This window comes from Eleutherodactylus coqui, chromosome 13 (genome assembly GCF_035609145.1).
Source record: "Eleutherodactylus coqui strain aEleCoq1 chromosome 13, aEleCoq1.hap1, whole genome shotgun sequence".
In the NCBI taxonomy this organism is placed as follows: Eukaryota; Metazoa; Chordata; class Amphibia; order Anura; family Eleutherodactylidae; genus Eleutherodactylus; species Eleutherodactylus coqui.
In genome coordinates, this window is record NC_089849.1 from 8,145,282 (window position 1) to 8,172,783 (window position 27,502).

Consider the following 27,502-nt stretch of genomic DNA (forward strand, 5'->3'; position numbering starts at 1 on the left):
TGTACAGGAATATAACTACTATAATACTGCTCATATGTACAAGAATATAACTCCTATAATACTGCCCCCTATGTACAAGAATATAACTACTATAATACTGCCTCCTATGTACAAGAATATAACTCCTATAATACTGCCCCTATGTACAAGAATATAACTCCTATAATACTGCCCCCTATATACAAGAATATAACTCCTATAATACTGCCCCTATGTACAAGAATATAACTCCTATAATACTGCCCCCTATGTACAAGAATATAACTACTATAATACTGCCTCCTATGTACAAGAATATAACTCCTATAATACTGCCCCTATGTACAAGAATATAACTCCTATAATACTGCCCCTATGTACAAGAATATAACTCCTATAATACTGCTCCCTATGTACAAGAATATAACTACTATAATACTGCCCCTATGTACAAGAATATAACTACTATAATACTCCCCCTATGTACAAGAATATAACTGCTATAATACTGCCCCCTATGTACAGGAATATAACTACTATAATACTGCCCCCTATGTACAAGAATATAAATACTATAATACTGCCCCCTATGTACAAGAATATAAATACTATAATAGTCCCCCTATGTACAAGCATATAACTACTATAATACTGCCCCTATGTACAAGAATATAACTACTATAATACTGCCCCCTATGTACAGGAATATAACTACTATAATACTGCTCCCTATGTACAAGAATATAACTACTATAATACTGCCCCCTATGTACAAGAATATAACTCCTATAATACTGCCCCCTATGTACAAGAATATAACTCCTATAATACTGCTCCCTATGTACAAGAATATAACTCCTATAATACTGCTCCCTATGTACAAGAATATAACTACTATAATACTGCCCCCTATGTACAAGAATATAACTACTATAATAGTCCCTCTATGTACAAGAATATAACTACTATAATACTGCCCCCTATGTACAAGAATATAACTACTGTAATAGTCCCCCTATGTACAAGAATATAACTACTATACTACTGCTCCATATGTACAAGAATATAACTACTATAATACTGCCCCCTATGTACAAGAATATAACTACTATAATAGTCCCCCTATGTACAAGCATATAACTACTATAATACTGCCCCCTATGTACAGGAATATAACTACTATAATACTGCTCCCTATGTACAAGAATATAACTACTATAATACTGCCCCCTACGTACAAGAATATAACTCCCATAATACTGCTCCCTATGTACAAGAATATAACTACTATAATACTGCTCCCTATGTACAAGAATATAACTACTATAATACTGCCCCCTATGTACAAGAATATAACTACTATAATAGTCCCCCTATGTACAAGAATATAACTACTATAATACTGCCCCCTATGTACAAGAATATAACTACTGTAATAGTCCCCCTATGTACAAGAATATAACTACTATAATACTGCTCCATATACAAGAATATAACTACTATAATACTGCCCCCTATGTACAAGAATATAACTACTATAATAGTCCCCCTATGTACAAGAATATAACTACTATAATACTCCCCCTATGTACAAGAATATAACTACTATAATACTGCCCCATATGTACAAGAATATAACTACTATAATACTGCCCCATATGTACAAGAATATAACTACTATAATACTGCCCCCTATGTACAAGAATATAAATACTATAATATTGCCTCCTATGTACAAGAATATAACTAGTATAATACTGCCTCCTATGTACAAGAATATAACTACTATAATACTGCCCCCTATGTACAAGAATATAACTACTATAATACTGCCTCCTATGCACAAGAATATAACTACTATAATACTGCCCCCTATGTACAAGAATATAACTACTATAATACTGCCTCCTATGTACAGGAATATAACTACCATAATACTGCTCCCTATGTACAAGAATATAACTACTATAATACTGCCTCCTATGTACAAGAATATAACTACTATAATACTGCCCCCTATGTACAAGAATATAACTACTATAATACTGCCTCCTATGTACAAGAATATAACTACTATAATACTGCCCCCTATGTACAAGAATATAACTACTATAATACTGCCTCCTATGTACAGGAATATAACTACCATAATACTGCTCCCTATGTACAAGAATATAACTACTATAATACTGCCCCCTATGTACAAGAATATAACTACTATAATACTGCTCCTATTTAGAAGAATATAACTACTATAATACTGCCCCCTATGTACAAGAATATAACTACTATAATACTGCCCCCTATGTACAAGAATATAACTACTATAATACTGCCCCCTATGTACAAGAATATAACTACTATAATACTGCCCCCTATGTACAAGAATATAACTACTATAATACTGCCCCTATGTCCAAGAATATAACTACTATAATACTGCCCCCTATGTACAAGAATATAACTACTGCTCTGACATACCTCCAAAAAATCCCTGGATACGCGGCATTTTCATATGAAAATAGCCTGGCATCACTGCGGGTAATCTCTTTATCCCATTGCTTGCAATGGGGCGGCAGCAGTGTCGTCCCCATTGAAAGCATCAGGAGAAAATTGCGATCCCCCGTTGCAGCTGTGACAGCTGCAGCAGGGGATTCCTTGGATGTGAAACCTATGGATGCTGTCACATCCAGGGGTTTAAAACATTAAAGCACTGAAAACAGTGAAAACATCGCAACAGAAAACATCGAAATATGATTCACCTCATTAATGAGCACTGTGACAGCACGACTGGGTGTTCAGTGATGAGGAGACTCCCCGTCGGGTGAAGGAATCCCCTGCCGCTGCTGTCACAGCTGCAGCAGAGGAGCTCTGTCTTCTCCCATTGCTTCTAATGGGGCCGATGCTGCTGCCACCGGCCTGATTGCAAACAATGCACGAGATCACAAAAATAATGGACATGCTGCGATTTTGTTTTCCTGCTGCATTGCAAGAGTCAAAACATCGCACATGTGAAGTCAGCCATTGGAAGTCATTCAATTCATGACTTTGCGATTTCTCGCAGCGCTGGGAAATCATGTGATTTCATTGCCAGTGTGAAGGCGCCCTTATAGCATTTTCATAATGCAGAGAAAATTGCGCAATTTTCACATGCGGCTCTGTGGACATATATCTGCAGAGCTGCGGCAGAATTCAAGATCTCAGCTGTGGATTTCAGAGGTGGAATCCAGTGGAAAAATCAGTGTTGGATTTCGCTGTGTGAACGTTCCCTCAGAGTTCACCGATTCCTGAATATCAAACATGGCCATTAATTTGTACTCCCTAATTCTTCTGTGATTCTGCGATTTGAACTTGCCCTTCAGTATAACTCTCCTCTGCTCTATTCTGTGTCCCTGACCGCAAAAATGTTTTGCCGCAGTTAGTTCAGTCTTTCCCCCTCTAATTGAACGGCGATGAGATCTCATCTTGGCTCTCAGTTTTTGTTCTATGTCCCCAATATAAAGCCCCCCAACAGGACAGGTAAAATCAGCTGTGTTATCAATCGGTTATCTCACACCCCACTAATGTGGAGCTCAGTGTCCTCTCTAGGGGACTTCCATTCTGATAAAATAGAACTCTGCAGTGACATGGAGGAATATCTCAGGACACCATGATGAAGATGCTTGCCAGGTGCACCTTTTTCATGGCAAACATGGAGTGACTTTTTGGCCTCCTGCCCCAACAAACAATTGCCCTACTTCCGCTACATTGATGACATCATAATCATCCGGACCAACACCGAAGAAGAACTAATACAATTCTGTGAGAGATTCGATGCATTCCACCCCACCATAAACCTGACATTAAGCTACTCGTATACTGAAATCAACTTTTTGGACACCACCAAATAAATTTCGAACAACTCAATACAGACATCCCTATACCACAAACTGATTGATCGTCCCACATGCCTCAGATGGGACAGTTCCCATCCTAAACACATCAAAAAGTCCATCATCTACAGCCAGGCCATCAGATACAACTGGATCTGCTCCAACCCAACAGACAGAGAGGAACATTTACACAATCTCAAAGACATTTTTAAATCAGGGCTACCATCCCACCTCAATTGATGACCGAATCACCAGAGCCACCAGGATACCCAGAAATCACCAGAGCCACTAGGATACCCAGAGATCAACTACTCTAATACAAGGAGAAAGAAAAAAAATTACGTGTCCCTCTAGTAGTGACCTACAATTCACAGCTAGAGGTACTAAGGAAGACTGCAAAGAAACTCCATTCTACCTACACAAGGATAACCGTCTGAAGACCATATTCCCGGACCCTCCCCTCCTATGTTATAGGCAACCTCCTAATTTGAGGAACTGTATAATCAGGATTGCATTGTCTTCTGACACACTAAAAGGAACTCATCCCTGTAAGGTAAGGAGCTGCAAGGCCTGCTGACATGTATGGACCACGGACAGGATATGGATACCCAACACACAGCAGGACTACTAAGATCCCTGGGTCATTCACATGTTCCACGTCTGATGTTGTGTACCTGATCCACTGCAGTAAATGTCCTGTTGGGGGGCTTTATATCGGGGAAACAGGACAAAAACTGGGACCCAGGATGAGATCTCATCGCTACTCAATTAGAGAGTGAAAGACTGAATTACCTGTGGCAAAATATCTTTGTGGTCAGGGACACAACCTAGAGCAGATGAGAGTTATCATACTGAAGGGCAACTTCAAGTCGTAGCATCACAGGAGAGTTTGGGAGTACAAATTAATGGCCATGTTTGATACCCTCAAGAATGGAATGAACCTCAGCCCGGGATTCTTGCTTTAAGGCCGCCTGCAGACGAGCGGGTTGGATCCGGCAGCAAGAATTCTCGCCGCGGGACCCGACCCGAGAGCCTGCAGGGACGAGCGCATACTCACCCGCGCCTGGCGGCCCCGACTCTTTCATGTGCCGGCTGCCGCGCAGCCGGCGCATGCGCAGACCAGAGCCGGCGGCCAGGTGAGTGCGTGCCCCGCACAAAAATAGGACATGCCGCGGTTTGTTTGCCGCGCAAGATTTCGTGCGGCCAAACCGCGGCCGTCTGCATAGGAGTGCGTATTGTGATGCACTCCTATGCAAACTTTCAGTGGTGGAAATCCCGCGGGATTTCCGCCCGTGTGCAGGCGGCCTAAGTGAAAAATATGAAAGGTCTGAAGGCGGTCAAGATGGATGTCCTCTTCCAAATCATATATATGTATATATATATATATATATATATATATATATATATATATATTACATTATTGTTTTAAACTTCATACAAATTCAGAACTTGACTTGCAATAATGTTGCCGTCCAATAGGTGGTGCTGCATCTCCTTCCATGTGCAGGTTTAAAGAGAGATAAGGCACATCATAAAACTGTCACATTCCTGAGCTCAGTGGACTGATTAAGTATTTATGTCTCTGCTCAGTTTGTCTATTGTTTTAAGTCTTGAGTGCAAACCAGTCTTAAATTTCTGTGTGTGACCATTTGTATTTCAATCAAGAGGGGCATCCTCTCTGCATTTGTAATATATATATAATGTCCCATCCAAACCAGTTCCATTCTAGCCCAAGGAAGGATCCATAGAAGATCTGAAAGCTTGCTGTAACATCATGTATTTTTGTTAGCCATTAAAAGGTCTCATATCTACAAGATTACTTGGTTTCTCTCACAGAGGACAATCACACTGAGCCCTAAATGTTACTACTACAGTAACAAGGTTTACAGGTCCGACAGTCACCAACCTGTGACCAGCAACAGACCATAGGGTCGACTTATCTCCAGCCCCCCGGATCCTGAACACACGAAGATGGAGCCCATGTCGTACCCTGCACGGCCCAGCACACTCTGATGCATCTCGCTGCCACCACCGACTGTTTCTAACAGGTAGGTCAGTCACCTCAGACTCAAGCAGCCGACACACAACTAACACACTTTAGGGTTATGGATCTCTTAAAGCGTTCATGGGCGACTAATAAGGTTTTGATCTTTATTCTAAAAATTATCAGTTCTTAAATACGAATATACAGAAGGCGACATTTACAGAAGGGGAGGAGCTACAGATATACACAATAGTATGGAAACAAGAAGAGAGAAAATAATAAAAAATACCTGTCTATGAAGTTGTGTCACACATTGAAGGGGTGCGGAGCAAGCAGGAAACAAGGGGCAGTCCGGCTTTAGATGTATCGCAGGGGTGTGACAATTTGGGAAGGGGATCCCCTTAGTTTTAAAGCCTTCTTTGAGTCACATCTCTGTCATCCTCCTCATTCCATCATAGATGGGCAGGCGGAATAGATGCGCAGGTCTTCCAGATGGAGATCCAATTTAACATTTGAGCCATATTTCCCTAGAAGGTCCTCCAGTGGGGAAGCTATGGCCGCCACGTTTCATATGACTAATTTACCTATCCGTGGATACCAAACATGATATGTGTCGGATGATTTACTAAGCAGGTATGTGATCCTCTGGGGTCTCACAGTGACGGGTGTAAATCATTGCGTCTATGGTACACTCACAGCTCCAAAAATATAACCACTGTTGGGCTGGGACCTTCAGATTGCTACCATCCCCCACTCACAGTAGAGGTAAGTATACAGCCAGTTATAGGTTGTCTAACGTTCCTGAATAACCGCATATTACTTATCTATTACCGGAAGCTTCTACGGCGATTTCATCTCCAGTTATTATAATACATATTCGTAAGCCCGCGTCCGCATCGTCCTCTGATCCCGTGTCGCGGCACGCCCGTAGGGGGCAGTATTTGCATACAGCAGCACTTGGGTGTCAGCGCTTTTCAGAAACAAGCCTTGTCAGATAATTGGCGCTGTTTTTCTTACCTTCCCTCTTCCTTCCGATTGAACGATCGCTTCTTCTATGGTGAGTTCGTTCCTCTTCACTTTCTGAAGTATTTCCAGGATTTCCTCTTGGCTTAACTAAAAAAAATCAATAAAACAAAATATGTAAATTGGAACCCCAGCGACGAACGCGATTACAAACACGGTGATATTAGATACAATAACGAGCAATGAACCAGTCAGCAATGCGTAGGACAGACCGCCATGATGGGGGGAGGGGGTTATCACACCCTTAAACCCGCGATTCCTATGCAAGAGCGATGCGTTTTTGCAAGAAAAATCACAATCCAGTTCGTACGATTTTCCCTCACGAATTTCATGCGCGTGAAAATTGCTCGTTGTTTCAATAGTTAAGAATTAAAATCGTCTCACAACATAAGCGCGATTTTTTAACTCATTCATAGCAAATAATGAACGTGTTTTCAGCGATCTTGCTAAAAAATAGAAAATGCGTCAGATTGCTGTGTGAGGCCGCATAAATATGGATACGTGAGAAACTTGGAGCGATATCGCATTCATAAACCGGCGGTTTTCTCTGCTTTACGAGAAAAAAAAATGCGATTTTTCACATACAAAAAAAAATAAATAAATAAATAAAAAAATTAAAAAAAAAAATCACATTTCGATTGGAAAACTTAAAAAAAAAAAACATAATCACACGAAAATCGCATCCGCTTGTGAATGCAGTTCGCTTTTATTGCTCCTATAGAAAATGGGTGAGATCGCCCAAAAACAGAACATGCGTAAATAGCGCCATTGTAAAAATGCGATGTATATTTATGCGAGTTTTGTGCGTCTGGAAGTGCACAGAGGTCCTGCGAGAACATCAACCGTGCGAATACGGCCCCGAAATGTAGGAAATCTGTCTGAAATGATCAGGGGTGTGAGGTTTGACATCTAAGAGTGTCTGAATATGGAGACTGTACAGAGGACGGTCTACACTGATACACTGTAACAAAGCCTCAGAGGTGGCAGGTCTGTGCAGTCTCTAGATGGGAGCAAGAATGTCCCTTTCACTGACAGCAAGCAGAGGATTATACATCGTGAAGTGTAGAAACTAAACGTCTATTAGAACGCGGCTGAACTGTCCATTCTAACTATTCCTCTGTGCGAGCGCCAGTACAACATGCTGCTACTGGAAGTGCGGAACATCCACACTTTGGCGCGGGTTGAGGCCGCACCAGCGCTGCCGGCTGTGAACGGAAACTCGTTTTTTTCTTATCTAAATGAACAAATCAAATTTTGTTGGAAAATAAAATGCTAATGAAAATTTCAAAAAAGTTAAAAATGTGAACTTTATTGACAAATTTGACCCCCTCCCCCCCCATTCGAGGCTCCAGGGGCCGGACGATGCACAGTCTTCGCCAGCGCCAATCGCCACCTCTGATTGCTTCATTCATATTTCATGCTGTATATGAAGCCTTCAGAGATCTGGGGGGCGCGCGTCAACCATGTTTGCTGACTGCCCGATCTTCAAACTCCACTTGGCAGGAATCGCGCTTTCTGTTTTTCCTTCGGAGAACGTACCGAGAATATCAATTGCTTCTTGGCTTTTTATGTATCCGAGCCGGGCACGGACCAGCAAAAAAAAATCAGCGAGCTCAAACTGGAAAGTGCTGAGAGTCAGCGCCGATCGATGAGGCTGAGAGGAAAATCTCGTACGTCTTCCTGACCACTGAACTTTTAGTTTTTTAAAGGGGAAGAGATTTGAAAAATAAGGACTTAAAGGGCAACTCCAGACATGGAGGATATGATCAGAGCTGATGCAGGGAGCGGCCCCAGGTCACACGGCGCAAGCATCTTTATTGTCTGCCCATCCTATCAGGTGTCAGGCTGGAGCACAGATTTCAAAGTCTTTGTACAGTGGGAGGGGCTTTCTGCTGTGCTCATTGTCTCCCCCTGCTGCTCACAAATTGTAGAAGCTCCAAAGTGGATCTAACAACTGTATGATGATCTCATATCCTCCCACTAGGAAAATAAGGGAGTGATCACACGGCGGAAGCCACAGTGGAATTTTCAGCATGAATTCCGCCTCTGAAAGCCTCAGCAAAGCGCACGTCTTTCTGCCACAGTTTTTACCGTAGATCCGTTCGCGGATTTAGCCCTATGAATGGGTGAAATCCAAGTGCGGAACTCTGAAGGGAAAAAATGCATTGCCCATTGACGGGGGGGGGGAGGGGGGGGGGAATCCGCACACGGGGTCCGCGGCAACAAGCGTGGCATAAAAACGCAGAATTGCCTTAGCTTCTAAAAGCAGAATTCACACGGAAAATTCTGCAGTCAATTCGCAGCGAGCACGTCGCACCCTGAGGGCGCATTCACACGGTCAGATTTACATTCCGCATTACACACGTACATGCGTACTGAGATAAACGAAGTGTTACGGCACTCTGCCCCCCGAGCGCCAGGTGGGGTGCCCTGAACTTCCCGCACCCCACTGTCCCTGCCTACTTGCCTCGACCCTGGCTAACCCCAGGCGGACAACATGGGCGGCGGTCCCAGCGCTGGCTAGGGACCTGGCGACTACCTGGATGGAACTAACTAACGGGGGACAGAGTGCCGACAGAAGAGGCAGGTGGAACAGACCAACAAAACTTACAAAGCAGAGTAAGGCTGGAGATGGAGCTCACAGGCAACCTGACAGGACACTGACTAGCAACTAGAGCAGACTGAGACAGAGCTGACTAGAGGCTAGCAGAACCAATAACTGGCAGTGAGCTCAGGTCACTGCCAGCCTTTTAACTTAAAGCCTCCGCCCAGGGGCGGAGAGTGGGAGGAGCCGACTCTCCCACTGTTGCATATGGAAGGTGGAGGAGAGCAGGCAGCACCCTATGGGCGGACACGCCCACGCTGCTGCACGCTGGCTGCTCCACGCCGCCGGGAGAGCCCCGACAGCAGAGCTCCGGGACGCCGGAGCCGACATCGGACCGGCGCGCGACGGCCGCGGGACCCAGCGCCGCCCTGCATGGTAACAGGAAGACAGCTCGCCGTATTTAGGCATTTAACCACCGTTTCAAGCATTTCTTCCGGCTGTTACAGGCGATCGTTTCAGCGTGTTTTTTTCTCTGTCCGATCTTTATGTTATTTATTAAAAGTTATATTTCAAAGGGATCCAATTCCTAGTTGGAATTTATGAATGGGTGAGTGTTGCCTCTGATTAGCTGAGCGCAGGGACCAATCAGAGACAGCTCTCAGCTGTCATTCAATAGCAGAGACTGCCTCTGATTGGTCCCTGCACTCAGCCAATCAGAGGCAGCACTCACCCATTCATGAATTCATGAACAGATGAGTGCTGCCTCTGATTGGCTGAGAACAGGGACCAATCAGACGCAGCTTTCAGCTGTCTTTTAATAGCTGAGAGCTGCCTCTGATTGGTCACAGAGCTTAGCCAATCAGAGGCAGCCCATTCAGCAGACGGGGATTTTAAATCCCTGCCTGCTGAATATTCCTCAGAACAGTGCAGGAGAGAAGCCAGCTGGATGCGGCTGAGCCCCGGCAGCTGAAGAAAGGTGAGTATAAATTTTTTAAAATTTTGATCACCATTTTTTCTTGTTTTTCAGGAAAGGGCTTATATTTAAAGCCTTTCCATGAAAAACAATCACAGGAAGCCGGCAGCTTGATCCGCTACTACAGCTGTGGTAGGGAATTCTTTTTCCTCGCAGGGATGAAGGAAACATCTGTCACATGCAGCAGGTGTTCTTCATCCCCGCTAGGGCACGGCAGCGGCGGACAGGCATTTTTTTTTTTACACAAAAATTCTTGTTTTTCAGGGAAGGGCTTATATGATAAACAATTTAGGGGTGCCAGCACACCATTGTCATCAAAGGAACTGCCAGCAGCAGCTGCGGCTTCATTGAAGTCAATGCACGGACCTGGATTCACGCGTGTTTTTGCAAGTACATGGGTGCACACTTATGTACACACCTATGCACGCACAAAAACATGCTTCTGTGACGCCACCCTAGGTCTGTGGAGCAGAAAAAAAATCCTAAACAGTACATGCACATCCAAAACTTTTTGTGCATCCCCCTCCCTGAAAAGTACACTTGAAAAAGGCCGTGCGGCCGAAACGCGTTGTGTATTATATATAATTTTATTATTCTATTAAAACCGTGTAACTTGTTTATCACCGTTGGCTGACACCATTTTTGATACGCCTACTGGGATCAGGAGGCGCCTACCCTAAAGGCGCCTCCGCGAAGTAAGTGACATTATCTCTATTCTCTTCAGTACACTTTTACTTTTACTTATTCTAGGTGTGAGCGCTGAGGTTTTTTTCTTTATCCCATTTATGTCTTTCTCCTTCATGCCATGACTGGAGCTTTCCTCTAGCCGCTCTCTCTTATGAGATTGTTCACAGCACCTATGAATATTCGTTTGGATATCAGGACTACCCACCTACTATACTCTCCAGTATCCTTCTAGTGAGCGCTTTACCCTTACTCATCATTCCTCCCTGAAAAGTATGAGCGCCTCCCAAAATGCACAACAGAGCAAAACAGAACCCACACTAAATTGCAATATAGAATCCAAACAGCAGTGCCGTACAGAGCGCACAATATAGTGCCGTAGAGAGCCTGCACTACAGTGCCCGCACCATCGTGCCGTACAGTGCCCACACCATCGTGCCGTACAGTGCCCGCACCATCGTGCCGTACAGTGCCCACACCATCGTGCCGTACAGAGCCCACACCATTGTGCCGTACAGAGCCCACACCATCGTGCCTTACAATGCCCACACTATAGTGCCTTACAGATCCCACACTATAGTGCCTTACAGTGCCCACACTATAGTGCCTTACAGTGCCCACACTATAGTGCCTTACAGTGCCCACACTATAGTGCCTTACAGATCCCACACTATAGTGCCTTACAGAGCCCACATTAAAGTGCCGTACAGTGCTCACACTACAGTGCCGTACAGTGCCCACACTACAGTGCCGTACAGTGCCCACACTACAGTGCCGAACAGAGCCCACACTACAGTGCCGAACAGAGCCCACACCATCGTGCCGTACAGTGCCCACACCATCGTGCCGTACAGTGCCCACGCTATAGTGCCGTACTGAGCCCACGCTATAGTTCCGTACTGAGCCCACGCTACAGTGCCGTACTGAGCCCACGCTACAGTGCCGTACTGAGCCCACGCTACAGTGCCGTACTGAGCCCACGCTACAGTGCCGTACTGAGCCCACGCTACAGTGCCGTACTGAGCCCACGCTACAGTGCCGTACTGAGCCCACGCTACAGTGCCGTACTGAGCCCACGCTACAGTGCCGTACTGAGCCCACGCTACAGTGCCGTACTGAGCCCACGCTACAGTGCCGTACTGAGCCCACGCTACAGTGCCGTACTGAGCCCACGCTACAGTGCCGTACTGAGCCCACGCTACAGTGCCGTACTGAGCCCACGCTACAGTGCCGTACTGAGCCCACGCTACAGTGCCGTACTGAGCCCACGCTACAGTGCCGTACTGAGCCCACGCTACAGTGCCGTACTGAGCCCACGCTACAGTGCCGTACTGAGCCCACGCTACAGTGCCGTACTGAGCCCACGCTACAGTGCCGTACTGAGCCCACGCTACAGTGCCGTACTGAGCCCACGCTACAGTGCCGTACTGAGCCCACGCTACAGTGCCGTACTGAGCCCACGCTACAGTGCCGTACTGAGCTCACGCTACAGTGCCGTACTGAGCTCACGCTACAGTGCCGTACTGAGCCCACGCTACAGTGCCGTACTGAGCCCACGCTACAGTGCCGTACTGAGCCCACGCTACAGTGCCGTACTGAGCCCACGCTACAGTGCCGTACTGAGCCCACGCTACAGTGCCGTACTGAGCCCACGCTACAGTGCCGTACTGAGCCCACGCTACAGTGCCGTACTGAGCCCACGCTACAGTGCCGTACTGAGCCCACGCTACAGTGCCGTACTGAGCCCACGCTACAGTGCCGTACTGAGCCCACGCTACAGTGCCGTACTGAGCCCACGCTATAGTGCCGTACTGAGCCCACGCTATAGTGCCGTACTGAGCCCACGCTATAGTGCCGTACTGAGCCCACGCTACAGTGCCGTACTGAGCCCACGCTATAGTGCTGTACTGAGCCCACGCTACAGTGCCGTACTGAGCCCACGCTATAGTGCCGTACTGAGCCCACGCTATAGTGCCGTACTGAGCCCACGCTATAGTGCCGTACTGAGCCCACGCTATAGTGCTGTACTGAGCCCACGCTACAGTGCCGTACTGAGCCCACGCTATAGTGCTGTACTGAGCCCACGCTACAGTGCCGTACTGAGCCCACGCTATAGTGCCGTACTGAGCCCACGCTATAGTGCTGTACTGAGCCCACGCTACAGTGCCGTACTGAGCCCACGCTATAGTGCTGTACTGAGCCCACGCTATAGTGCCGTACAGAGCTTACAGAACCATGTCACATGAAGCCCAGGTAAAAGCATAATACAGAACCCGCACTATAGTGCCATACAAAGCCCACACAATATTGCCATATGTAGCCCACACACCAGTGCAATACAGGACCGACACTACAGCGCCCCGCAGAGCCCCACACTACAGCTCCCCACAGAGCCCCACACTACAGCTCCCCACAGAGCCCCACACTACAGCGCCCCGCAGAGCCCCACACTACAGCTCCCCACAGAGCCCCACACCACAGCGCCCCGCAGAGCCCCACACTACAGCTCCCCACAGAGCCCCACACTACAGCTCCCCACAGAGCCCCACACTACAGCGCCCCGCAGAGCCCCACACTACAGCTCCCCACAGAGCCCCACACCACAGCGCCCCGCAGAGCCCCACACTACAGCGCCCCGCAGAGCCCCACACTACAGCGCCCCGCAGAGCCCCACACTACAGCGCCCCGCAGAGCCCCACACTACAGCGCCCCGCAGAGCCCCACACTACAGCGCCCCCCAGAGCCCATATCTGTACATTTAAACAACTGTCTCCAATAAACGTGTCAGAATTAAAAAGAAAAATGTGCTAAAGATTTCGCCCACCATAATAGAAGGCATAAGATGTATAGCGAGTACTTGGAATATAGAGCGCTGCCCGTAATGTGCCGCTGCTGACAGCCACTGTACGCTATGTAACCGCTCTCCACATACAGGCTATAACTGCGGGATTAGATACACAGATCAGCTAGTGTATCACACATGGTAGAGCTTGATAAATCGGAGCAGCAAACCGCATCAGTGTGATAGGATTAGATACACGGCTCAGCAGACAGTATCACACATGATAGGATTAGATACACAGCTCAGCAGACAGTATCACACAGGATAGGATTAGATACACGGCTCAGCAGACAGTATCACACATGATAGGATTAGATACACAGCTCAGCAGACAGTATCACACAGGATAGGATTAGATACACGGCTCAGCAGACAGTATCACACATGATAGGATTAGATACACAGCTCAGCAGACAGTATCACACGATAGGATTAGATACAACAGCTCGGCAGACAGTATCACACAGGATAGGATTAGATACACAGCTCAGCAGACAGTATCACACAGGATAGGATTAGATACACAGCTCAGCAGGCAGTATCACACAGGATAGGATTAGATACACAGCTCAGCAGGCAGTATCACACAGGATAGGATTAGATACACAGCTCAGCAGACAGTATCACACAGGATAGGATTAGATACACGGCTCAGCAGACAGTATCACACATGATAGGATTAGATACACGGCTCAGCAGGCAGTATCACACAGGATAGGATTAGATACACGGCTCAGCAGACAGTATCACACAGGATAGGATTAGATACACAGCTCAGCAGACAGTATCACACAGGATAGGATTAGATATACAGCTCAGCAGACAGTATCACACATGCTAGGATTAGATACACAGCTCAGCAGACAGTATCACACAGGATAGGATTAGATACACAGCTCAGCAGGCAGTATCACACAGGATAGGATTAGATACACAGCTCAGCAGACAGTATCACACAGGATAGGATTAGATATATAGCTCAGCAGACAGTATCACACATGATAGGATTAGATACACAGCTCAGCAGACAGTATCACACAGGATAGGATTAGATACACAGCTCAGCAGGCAGTATCACACAGGATAGGATTAGATACAACAGCTCGGCAGACAGTATCACACATGGTAGGATTAGATACACGGCTCAGCAGGCAGTATCACACAGGATAGGATTAGATATACAGCTCAGCAGACAGTATCACACATGATAGGATTAGATACACAGCTCAGCAGACAGTGTCACACAGGATAGGATTAGATACACAGCTCAGCAGGCAGTATCACACAGGATAGGATTAGATACACAGCTCAGCAGGCAGTATCACACAGGATAGGATTAGATACACGGCTCAGCAGACAGTATCACACAGGATAGGATTAGATACACAGCTCAGCAGATGGTATCACATATGATAGGATTAGATACGCTGGTCAGCAGATGGTATCACACAGGATAGGATTAGATACACAGCTCAGCAGACAGTATCACACAGGATAGGATTAGATACACAGCTCAGCAGATGGTATCACATATGATAGGATTAGATACGCTGGTCAGCAGATGGTATCACACAGGATAGGATTAGATACACAGCTCAGCAGACAGTATCACACAGGATAGGATTAGATACACAGCTCAGCAGATGGTATCACATATGATAGGATTAGATACGCTGGTCAGCAGATGGTATCACACAGGATAGGATTAGATACACGGCTCAGCAGACAGTATCACACAGGATAGGATTAGATACACGGCTCAGCAGACAGTATCACACATGATAGGATTAGATACATGGCTCAGCAGGCAGTATCACACAGGATAGGATTAGATATACAGCTCAGCAGACAGTATCACACATGATAGGATTAGATACACAGCTCAGCAGACAGTATCACACAGGATAGGATTAGATACACAGCTCAGCAGGCAGTATCACACAGGATAGGATTAGATACAACAGCTCGGCAGACAGTATCACACATGGTAGGATTAGATACACGGCTCAGCAGGCAGTATCACACAGGATAGGATTAGATATACAGCTCAGCAGACAGTATCACACATGATAGGATTAGATACACAGCTCAGCAGACAGTGTCACACAGGATAGGATTAGATACACAGCTCAGCAGGCAGTATCACACAGGATAGGATTAGATACACAGCTCAGCAGGCAGTATCACACAGGATAGGATTAGATACATGGCTCAGCAGACAGTATCACACAGGATAGGATTAGATACATGTCTCAGCAGATGGTATCACATATGATAGGATTAGATACGCTGGTCAGCAGATGGTATCACACAGGATAGGATTAGATACACAGCTCAGCAGACAGTATCACACAGGATAGGATTAGATACACAGCTCAGCAGATGGTATCACATATGATAGGATTAGATACGCTGGTCAGCAGATGGTATCACACAGGATAGGATTAGATACACGGCTCAGCAGACAGTATCACACAGGATAGGATTAGATACACAGCTCAGCAGACAGTATCACACAGGATAGGATTAGATACACAGCTCAGCAGATGGTATCACACATGATAGGATTAGATACACAGCTCAGCAGATGGTATCACACATGATAGGATTAGATACACAGCTCAGCAGATGGTATCACACATGCTAAAATTAAAAGCCTAGCTCAGCACAGTATCCCTAAATGTGTATGTCAGACTATTGTGCGCAGCAGGAGGTTTGTTACACAGAGCCCCGCCGCTCCCCGTCTCCAGAAATGTCCCCACCTCAACATATTATGAAATCTGCGACATTCTTGGACGAGTGACAGAAGTTAAGTAACCGTAAGACTTTGTGTAAACTTCTAGACAATAACTGTAAACACAGCAAGCGCCAACTCCTGCCAGCGGGGGAGCCACTTATCAGGCCAACCCATAGAAGAGAATCAAAGGGGGCAGCACCACTGTATTGTATGCTGGAGTCCCATCCAGGGCTGCATTCTGCTGGTAGAGACCCCAGTAGTTATAGTGACCCCGTTAGTGGCCGCAGTAGTAAAAGTGACCCCCATAGTGGCCTCTGTAGTAAGAGTGACCCTTTTATTGGCTCTAGTAGTAAAATTGACTCCCCCGTAGTGGGCCCAGTAGTAAGAGCAACCTTCAGAGTGTCCCTAGTACTTATAGTGACCCGATAGTGGCCCTACTAGTTATTGTGACCCCATTAATGTCCCCAGTATTAAAAGTGACTCCCCCCCCCCCCCCATAGTGGGCCCAGTAGTAAGAGCAACCTTTAGAGTGTCACTAGTACCCGATAGTGGCCCTACTAGTTATTGTGACCCCATTAATGTCCCCAGTATTATTAGTGACCCCCCCCCCCCCCCCCATAGTGGGCCCAGTAGCAATATTGACCCTGATGGTGGCCACAGTAGTAATAGTAAACCCTATTAGTGGCCATACTAGTAATAGTGACCCCATAAGTGGCCATAGTAGTAATAGTGACCCCATAAGTGGCCATAGTAGTAATAGTGACCCCATTAGTGGCCATTAGAGATGAGTGAACCTACTCGGCCACACCCCTTTTTCGCCCGAGCGCCGCGATTTTCGAGTACTTCCGTACTCGGGTGAAAAGATTCGGGGGGCGCCGTGGGTGAGTGGGGGGGTTACAGCGGGGAGTGGGGGGGGAGAGGTAGAGAGAGAGGTCTCCCCCCTGTTCCCCGCTGCTAACCCCCACTCCGCCACGCCTCCCCCCGCCCCCCGGCGCCCCCGAATCTTTTCACACGAGATCGCGGTGCTCGATCGAGTAATTACTCGAAACGAGTATATTCGCTCATCTCTAGTGGTCATAGTAATAATATAGACCCTGTTAGTGGCCACAATAGTAATAGTGACCCCATTAGTGGCCACAGTAGTAATAGGGACCCCCAGTATAAAAAGTGATTATAGTAGTCATAGTGACCTCCCCCTCCCCATTGTGTTCCCAGTAGTAACAGTACTCCAAGTAGTAATAGTGCCACCCATAGTGGCTTCAGTTGTCACAGTGACCTCCACAATGGTCCCAGTAGAAATAATGACCTCCATAGTAGGCCCAATAGTCATAGTGTTCCCTATAGTAGCCCCAATAGTCATAGTGACCACCATAGTAGCCAGGCAGCAACCCAACAAGCATGGTATACACTCTTCGTAGCTCCGGTGGCTGCCATGCTGTCATCAGAGACTGTGACCCCTGACCTCTTCGCCTGACATCTGGGCTGCATACAGGCTGCCATCTGCTGGCAATTATTTTTTACCGGGCATTAATATGGCTGGTAAAACATAAGTACTGGTGGCGTAGCAACCCTAGGGCTGACCTTCTGAGTTCCTGTAGCCTGCCCCCTGAGGCAGCAGGCTCAGGATGCTTCATGGAAGGGGAACCTTCTAAATACAGTATCGATGGTCTCCAACAAGCAACATTGTGAATACAGTTTGGGTTGTGAATGGAGTAAGACTCAGAAATGGCGAGGACATTAGCAAAGAAGCTTACATTGTTTTCTATACCTTCCCAAAATTCCATGAACCACTTCACTCACCTGGACTGACTGCAGTGAAGACTGACACATTGCAGTACAACAGAGGGCAATGTGTTCTATATAACTAAATACATTTTTATGCCTTTCAGGGTCTGTAAAAAGTTGTGTGTTAGCCACGATGGGCAGTGTAATGGCAGCTAGCAACTTGAAAATCAAGATACTTGAGGTTCCTTGACTCAGCAGCGTCCAGATTCTCAGTAGTAGTCGGTTGATGCTTTTGTCGCATTACATAAAGCTTTTATTGTTGAATACAGATTGCACCTTGACAATGGAGACTCTGTATCCCTGCTCCCCTATATCACCAGGTCTCCCCTCCCCCATGGCCCGGTCACATAATGTGTTTCATCACTTTACTGCTCATTTCAGTCTCAGATTTTGTAGATTTCCCCTTCAGCCACTGCCAGAAGCTGTAATATTAAACTTGGCGACGTCTCGCCCTCTGTCCTCCGTATTAATCACATTATACGATTATTATCTCTGCGTGAATCAATCAGCAAAAGTTAAGATTCTGCAGATTTTTCAATATTTTTTTCTTGGCCGAGAAGCAGCGAAATAGTAAAAGCAGAAAAGTTCTCTCCAGGCAGGATCACAAAGAATTACAAGGTTATAAGTACTGAAGAGGAAACCCATACAGCTGCTAGGGGCTCCCTGGAGGTGGAGTCAGCTTTCCTCATAGGTGGGGTTAACCTTGTCAAGGGTCACTCCCACACTTATCCTGAAGGATGAGTAAGCAGTGGTCTCTCACATACTGGCCTGGGGCCTGCATTACATGAACCATTCCCAAGACAGGTTTCAGATCTACAACCCTAATTCCCAAAAAGTTGGCTGCTGCTGCGTAAAATGTACAGAATTGGGACATCTCATCAAACCATATTTTACTCACAGTAGAACACAGAACCTATTGGGGGAGGGGGCATTTTTAAGAATTAACTAATTTAGAAACTGATGGCAGCAACACATCTCACAAAAGTTGGGACAGGGTTATATCCACCACTGTGTAGCATCACCTCGTCTGGGAAGTGAAGAGACTAGTGATGAGCAAGCATACTCGCTAAGGGCAATTGCTCGAGAGAGCATTGCCCTTAGCGAGTACCTGCCCGCTCGAGAGAAAAGGTTCGGCTGCCGAGAGAGCAGGGAGGAAAGGAGGGGATCTCTCTCTCTCTCCCTCCCCCCCCCCCCCCCCCCAAACCCCCTGCTCATGGCCGCAACTCACCTGTCACCCGCGCCAGCAGCCGAACCCTTTCTCTCGAGCGGGCAGGTACTCGCTAAGGGCAATGCTCGCTCGAGTAATTGCCCTTAGCGAGTATGCTCGCTCATCTCTAGAAGAGACCAATAGCTGGAGCGTATGTTGCTTTACAACCTCTATATACTGCCGTGAGATCGTGAGAATAAGGGAAGTTCTCCCCGCTTTTCGGAGGAATGGCAGCCACACCTTTGCAGTGAGATGAATGGGCGGTAGGGAAACCTTCTAGCGTTCTCCAACTCTATGGTTTCCATTCCCTCCCCCCCCCCCTTCAGTATCTGTGGAGATCATGGCTGTCAGACACCACTGGTCACACTTTAACAAACGCCTTCCCCTTTAAGACACTCTTTAAAAAAGCCACAATGTAAATATAAACAGTTACATTGTATCAGAGGCAGGTGTCAGGTGATCGCTATGTAAAGGATGGATAAATGGGGTTTTAGGGTTACAGTCAGTGAGGATCTTGGGTACACGCAAAGTCCTGTCATGGTTTTTGTGCAAATCGCTGTAAAGAATGTGATGTGACCGTGACGTGCGAATAATGGCTTCTACTCTATAACGAAAAGTTCTGCAACTTTGATACAATTTGTCACCGTTTCCTAGATCTCTACATGCAAGCTCCTCCTGCCCAGTCCTGCTCACACAGCTGAGGGTTTGTTACATTGTATCTGCTGCAGACAATCCTCTGTGATCGTCTGCTACAATGTATCAGTGCAGGTAACAAGTATCAGTCTGAGGCTCCTTCACACAGGTGGATTTTCCATCAGTATTCAGTGAGCCAAAACCAGGAGCGGTTCCAAAATACGGAAGAAATGCAAATCTTCCCATTATACTTTCTCTCCACTTCTGGTTTTGGCCCACAAAAAAACTGATGAAAAATCTGCCTGTATGAAGGAGCCCTGCGGTCCAGGCTGGTTAGCTCACAGAGGATCGCCTGCACTGATACATTGTAACAGCCTACAGCTGTGTGAGTAGGACAAGGTCACAGATAGAGTAAGGGATTATTCACATGGGCGGAATTTTTCTGCATTCCGCACCTTAATCCGCCGCTGTGAATGCCGTACCAAATTCCACAAGCCTCATTGGGGATTTTGATGTGGATTGCTGGTAAGCCACTTTCATTCTGCTTCAAAATCCGTGCCGAGCCGAGTGGATTTGGTGTGGGATTTACTACAACATGCTGTGCGAAATATGGAAAAATTCCGCCTACGTGAAAAGGCCCTCAGGAACCTTATTTCTGTTTTGTGTTTAAAAAAATTATTAAAATCGCAATATGCGCCATTCTGCTCCATTCATGGACAAAAATTGCCCATTATAGTCTGAGTGCGTAAAAAAAAAAAAGAGGAACAAATGTGCATTAGCATCCGTGCTCACAGCGAGTTTTTTGCGCACCGCTGTGACAAAACTGACATCCCTTGGGCCTTGCATTCTATTTTTTGCGCGCATGATAAACGGATGATAAGCGACGCAGGCGTAAAAAGAAAAAAAGCACCTATCTACCAGAAATGCACATACGTACGCAGTGAAAACTGCATTTTTCACAGACCAAAATTGCGCACGCCTGTGTGTATGAGCCCTAGAGCCCTTTAACACATACTGGAATAGTCCGTGCAGAGGTCATCAAATAATGCAGATTTTCTAACATTAACTGCGGAATGCGTTTTGTTTAACATTTTGTAATTTTTTTTTTTGCAGAAATTGTGGATTTTGTTACGGATTACACTTAGAGATGAGCGAGCACGCTCGGTAAGGTCAGTTACTTGAGCGCGCCTCGATCATCTCGAGTAACTGCCTTCTCCTCGGGGCGGGGGAGAGCAGAGGGGTGAGATCTCTCTCTCATCCGTGAGCTCAGGTACCGCCGAGCACTCCACGCTATGACACCAGCATTAACGGCACTCGTGTGATCGCACACTACGGTGCCAAGAACTAAATGATTAGGTAACGGAGATGCATATATAATAATTCCCCAATGTGCCCCAAATATCAGAGTCCCGCTCATCACATGACCCATTAACAGAGCGGGGATCTGTGCTTCCACCCCACTAAAGGTGGATTGTGGAACTGCAGGTCATGCGATTGCCTTGTACAGAAGTAACCAGCCACTAATGACAATAGCAAAAACTTCCTCTCTCCTGTTACCACGAGCTCATGGCCACTTACCTGCATAGGTAGATGTCTCCTGTGGTCAGCCATGACTCCAGTGACCGTCCGCTAGCTGGCAGCAGTGGGGATCGGTCACAGTCTGATACGAGGAGCAGCCACAATCAGGAATCTGTGTCTCCCTCTGGAACTTCCTCCAACGGATTTTCTACAACTTCCTTGTTTTTACTTTCACGCTCATAAAAATTACCTGCAGCATCCGAACACCTGGGCCCCATGTGGGGAGGGCTTTAAAGGGACATGCACCTAGATTTGGGAAAATTGGATGAACAGTTATTCCATATGTAGCTGTGTTATGGGAAGGAACCCCTTTATAAACAGGAGAGTCCACAAGCTGCAGGAATCCGAGACTGAATCTGTCAGCAGTATACGGTTTATGGCAGCTTGCATTCTGCCTTTGGGGCAGCCTGTGCTATGTTCATGCAGGTCTTCACCTTGCCTGCACGGAAGTAATATATTTAATAAGGATGTACACACATGATCAGACACCGTTCACACCAAACATAAACCAAACGTGCAAGCAACAAAGGGAAACCAGGGACATCAGACCCCACACCAACACCAGGCGGCCAAATACTTACCAAAGATCTAAAACCAGGCAGGTGGGAATATAAAGGAGGTCAAGGTATTAGTTAGTACTTTGGCCAAAGTACATAAACTCACAAGCCCACGTCATGGGTCCTCATTGTCTTGTGAGTCCCTACACTATCAAAACAACTAAACCATAGGAAAGAAAACACCGCTTACAATCAGGGTGATCACCCCAATAAGGATGGCCCCATGCTGGAACTGTAGGGAACACCTGCCTTGCCCTAGATAGGAATAGGCAAGAACACCAGACAAGGACATAATACATAATGCATATCTACAGATACAGCAATTCCAACATACAACAGAATACACGCCAAGTGTCTACACACCTACAGACACAGGGGAATCCCACTCCAAACTTCATGCATGCATACACCGAAACAGGACATAGTTTAAACATCCACACCCGCATATGTAAGGTGCAGAGTGTCAGGCATCACCCATCTGATGGAGAAGAGACAAGGAATCAGACATCATCCATCTGACAGCGTAAAGGACATCTGATCTCTGGAATCCCACCTAACAGAAGGGTAAAGGAGAACAAGCCACTGAACAGGGGAATCAGGTGTCCAGACCATCTTCAGGGAGGGTCTGGGAGAACGACTCAAACAACAAGACAGCATGCATGACTGCAAACACCAGAGTTCTGAGAGGAAAGGATAAGAATCCTGCAATGAAGCAGGAGCAGGTTAGGTCTTCAGCTATTAGATAAAGCCGAAGTCTTAAAGGAGAAGGGAGAAGCAGTTTTTAAATGGTTTTTAATGAGTGCTATGTACTAAAGTGAGAAAGTGCAAGTGTTACTTCCACTAAGTGACCCGGCGATCATATGACAACCGGGTGCCCCCTGCCAAGTCAGAGCTGCAGGGTTCTAGCCAACCCTGATCAGCTCTGCCAGTGACTTTTGTCACTACAGGGGGATGATAACTGGGGCTCCTATGGATACGGCTCCTATAGATGCCCCAGCTACTGTAGAAAAGTGTGAAATAAAAAATGCCATGTGAATGACCCCCAGGGGTCTTACATGACGTCATGTGGGTCATAGATGGTAAAAAAAATAGTTACAAAAATAAGTTAAAAAAAATTACAGAATGAAAAATAAAATACATACATAAAAAAGAACATAACCGCAAACCCTCGCCGTGTGCGCCCTGTAATCCAATACTATACATATTATATATCAACGCAACTGAAACGTAATGGGGAGCCCATTCCTGTGCTTTATTCTAGTGTAAATGGACCAATTTTAAAAATCAATTTTTAAAGCTCTTTACCCCTAATAAAGTTAAAAATCGTGAAAAAAGTTAGTGAAAAAAAGTGTAAAATCTCTAACAAGTGTCTGATCCTTTTGGACCAAAACACCCTGGTCCTTAAGGGGTTAATGGCAGTGCCAGCCATATGTGGTTGTAGGTGAATGTGAATCGCAGGGTCATTGTTTGCTCTGGCAGCGACTGTCTAATCTGTCCTGCAGACATTCTTGCTTGTGAAGTAATAACTCCTATCATAATGCCCATTATTTGGGTTATACAGGGAGTGGAAACTAATGCAGCCGGATGACCTGACCTTGCAATTTATTCCTTTATTGATCTTGGTCCTGGTGCTGTATTTATGGTGTGTGTCTGTCTGTGTCTGTCTGTGTCTGTCTGTCTGTGTCTGTCTGTGTCTCTGTGTCTCTGTGTGTGTGTTCCTTGTCAGTAGCATCCCTCCCTAGGAGTGCATGTATATTAATCGGATGGTCGCAATAAATTGATGCTCATATTTCCTTGACGTAATCCCCTAAAGTTGCCAATTGTTATAACCATAGGATTGTCGCCGTTTCAGCTCGCTCACAGAGGCCGCACCGATTTGAAAGTATTCTAAAACATCTATTTTTCAAAAAAAAAAAATTGCGTTTTTTTCACTACAAAATCTGAACGGTTCATCTTAGGAACATATTATTATTTTTTTCGTTTTGTAGAGAATGTTCCCGGCTTCAGTTTTCACTCCCACAAGTAGTTTGACAAATGTACAGATCGGAAGATATTTGGCTTTTTCGAGGACCGGTTTCAAAATTCACCCAAGTTTCTCATTTGTTTTTTAGAATGTTTTCTTACTATTTCTGAGTCGCATCACTGAGTTTTTGTAAGATGCTTTTAAAAAATAAATTTTCAACCAGGTAGGTGACAGGAAGGACTGGGATAGTGGGGGAGGGGGTGTGGAGGGGGAGGGGGGGAAATAATGAAAAACCAATCAATTATTTATTAGAATCCATCCAGAATTTAAAACATTGAACTTTATTATTCCAAAAACAATCTTCAGAAATAGCAAGTGCCCTGTTACCCTGAAAATAAGACATACATGATTTTCCAGAATTTTTGAGGATTCAAAATGACTTTTCAGGCTTTTTGAGGATGCTTAAAATATAAGCCCTGCTAACAGTTAATTAAAAAAGTCAATTTAAATAGTGTGCAGGCAGCTATACATGTAAAAAAGTTAAACCTTTTTGAACAAAAATTAATATAAGACACTGTCTTATTTTCGTAAGTCAAATTGGTAGGTAGATTTGTCAGATTGAGTCACCAGAATCAGGTAGGTGGTAGCGGTCTTGGGAGGGTAGATTTCAGTGTCTCTGGGAAAAAGTTTCAACATTCAGGAACTACTTACAAAACGTACTGCTTCTCTCTCCATCTTCTGTTATGCTCGCATTGTTGGTTGCATCATATAAGACAAAAACCCTGAAACAGCTGTCTGTATATGGATTTTGGCTTGGTTTTCATTTCCCAATTATTGCTCTACAGACTTGTCTAAAGGGTCAAGCATTGATTTGCTGCCATCCAATAGGTGGCGCTGCAGAGGGATTGTTCCATCTTACTTACTTGCATTTGCAAATCTGAAATGTTTGACAATTCCCTGTTCCTTAAAAAAATCAAGGTCTTCATTCCAAACATCCAGATCGGAAAGTGAGAAATGAGCTGAAATGTTGACCCTTTTGAAGAACTTGAATGTTAGCGGTGCAATAAAGGAATCAACTTCTTTGTTCAAAAAGAAATGAGCTTCTTTCAAAGTGATTTTGCCTTTAACTATTAGAGATGAGAGAGCACCAAAATGCTCAAGAGCTCATTTCGAGTAACGAACCCCATTGAAGTCAGTTGGAGCCTCGAGCATTTTTCAATGGAGCCGTGGCTGCTGCCGACGGCTCCATTGAAAACAATGGTTTGACAGTACCCATGCATTGTTTTTCATGGTAGGGCTTTACATATAAGCCCTTCCCTGAAAAACAATAATTTTAGTGTAAAAAAACCAAAAATAAAACTTACCTCTCCGCCGCTGCCGTGTCCCCTGCAGGGATGAAGAACACATCTGCCGCATGCGGCAGATGTTTCCCTCATCCCTACTAGTAAAAAAGAATTCCCTGCTGCTACATCTGCAACATCTGTGACAGATGCAGCAGAGGAATTCTTCAATTCCGTACCACAGCTGTCACACATGACAGCTGCGGTAGAGGATCTTGCTTCCGGCACCCCCATCAATGGATTTCAGGGAAGGGCTTTAAATATAAGCCCTTCCCTGAAAAACCAGTAAAAGTGCTGTAAAAAAGCGCTCAGCCAATCACAGGCAGCTCTCGCCTCAGCCAATCACAATCAGCTCTTTCAGTAGGCAGGGATTTTAAATCCACGCCTGCTGATAGATCAGGACTACAGAACCGGGGACAGCGCAGAGAAGATGCGGCTGAGCCCCGGCAGCTGAAGGGAGGTGAGTATGTGTTCTGTTTTAATGTTTTTATGACATGTGTGACAGCTGCGGTAGAGAATTGAAGAATTCCTCTGCTGCAGCTGTCACAGATGTGGCAGGTTCAGCAGCGGGGAATTCTTTTTACTAGCAGGGATGGGGGACATGGCAGCGGCAGAGAGGTAAGTTGTTATTTTTTTGGTTTGTTTGTTTTTTAATATATTTTTTTTACACTAAAACTGTTTTTCAGGGAAGGGCTTATATGTAAAGCTCTTCCATGAAAAACAATTCAGGGGTGCCGGCAGACCATTGTCTTTAATGAAGCAGCGGCCACGGCTCCATTGAAAACAATTTAGTGTGTGTCCTGCCCATCCGCACTATATAACAAGACTGTACTCATTTTACACTGTCTATTTTTTTGCTAATATGTATGAAAATACTATTTTGCTTACACTTTAGCAAAAAATAAACATGCGGGGAGGAGAGTGTGAAATATTCTCGAGCGACGCGTGGCGCTCGGCTCGAGTAACGAGTACTTTCGAGTATGCTAATGCTCGAACGAGCATGCTCGCTCATCTCTATTAACTATCCTATCATCTTGTATGTTTTCTTCCTCCAGCTCCGTGAGCGTGCTAAACTCATCATCATCATCATCATCATCATTACTGTTTTGCTCAGAAGTCAATAGTTTTACAGCCATGTTCATTTTGATTTGTTTGTCTAAAGTTTTATCAAAAAAGGCAAACACGGCTTTCTCTGGGCTCCAACCCCACAAATGATGCAAATTATTAGACAATGCCACCTGTGAAATGTTTCCATAATTATTTTCATAATTAATTAAGGTTTTCATTGGTTGGGGCCAATGAAGCTCTAGAAGTATTAAACCAAACTGACATAATCCTTAATTATGACTAAACAAAGGCGTCTGACGACTTCTCTCTCGGAGTCACTTACAGAAAACTGATTTCTGAAAATGACATTTTTTCGGTAGCTTCTGCCGTCCCGCTGGCGTGATGCATGGCCCGGCGCTTCGAAAGAAATGTTTTCTGGAGCAACACGACCTAAAAGTATCAAACAGCACAGTAAACCTTCTTTATGGCCTTCCTGGGCTGATGTCAGGTTTGTGTTTGCTCTGAAGGAAAACTAGAAATCTGTTGGAGATCATTTACATTTGTCTTAAACTTGAGCCGCTCATCAAAACCAATTTTATACTTTTTTTTTTTGTTGTCAATTTTTGCCCACCTGTCTGAAGTCTTGTGAAGGGGTCCGGCTGAGGGGCAGTAGCTGAACCCATTTGATCAAAAGCTGCCTTCAGTATTACTTCTGACATGTGGTGGCGGCACGCCGAGTGTAAAAGATCTCTC

General features: G+C 45.5%; 1 protein-coding gene across 2 annotated transcripts in view; it reads right to left on the minus strand.

Moving 5' to 3' along the window:
- LOC136587617 (formin-H-like) overlaps nucleotides 1-22,006 on the minus strand; it is a 106,057-nt gene extending 84,051 nt beyond the window's left edge. The window contains exons 1-2 of one of the 2 annotated variants that reach the window (XM_066586315.1): nucleotides 21,843-22,006; nucleotides 6,853-6,948 (exon numbers count right to left, since the gene is read on the minus strand). In XM_066586315.1, coding sequence (XP_066442412.1) covers nucleotides 6,853-6,948; nucleotides 21,843-21,875 — 129 coding nt within the window. In that variant the 5' untranslated portion in view covers nucleotides 21,876-22,006. The remainder of the gene's footprint in view (nucleotides 1-6,852; nucleotides 6,949-21,842) is intronic. The other variant, XM_066586313.1, reaches the window with a different exon arrangement.
- Between the last annotated feature and the right edge of the window lie 5,496 nt (nucleotides 22,007-27,502).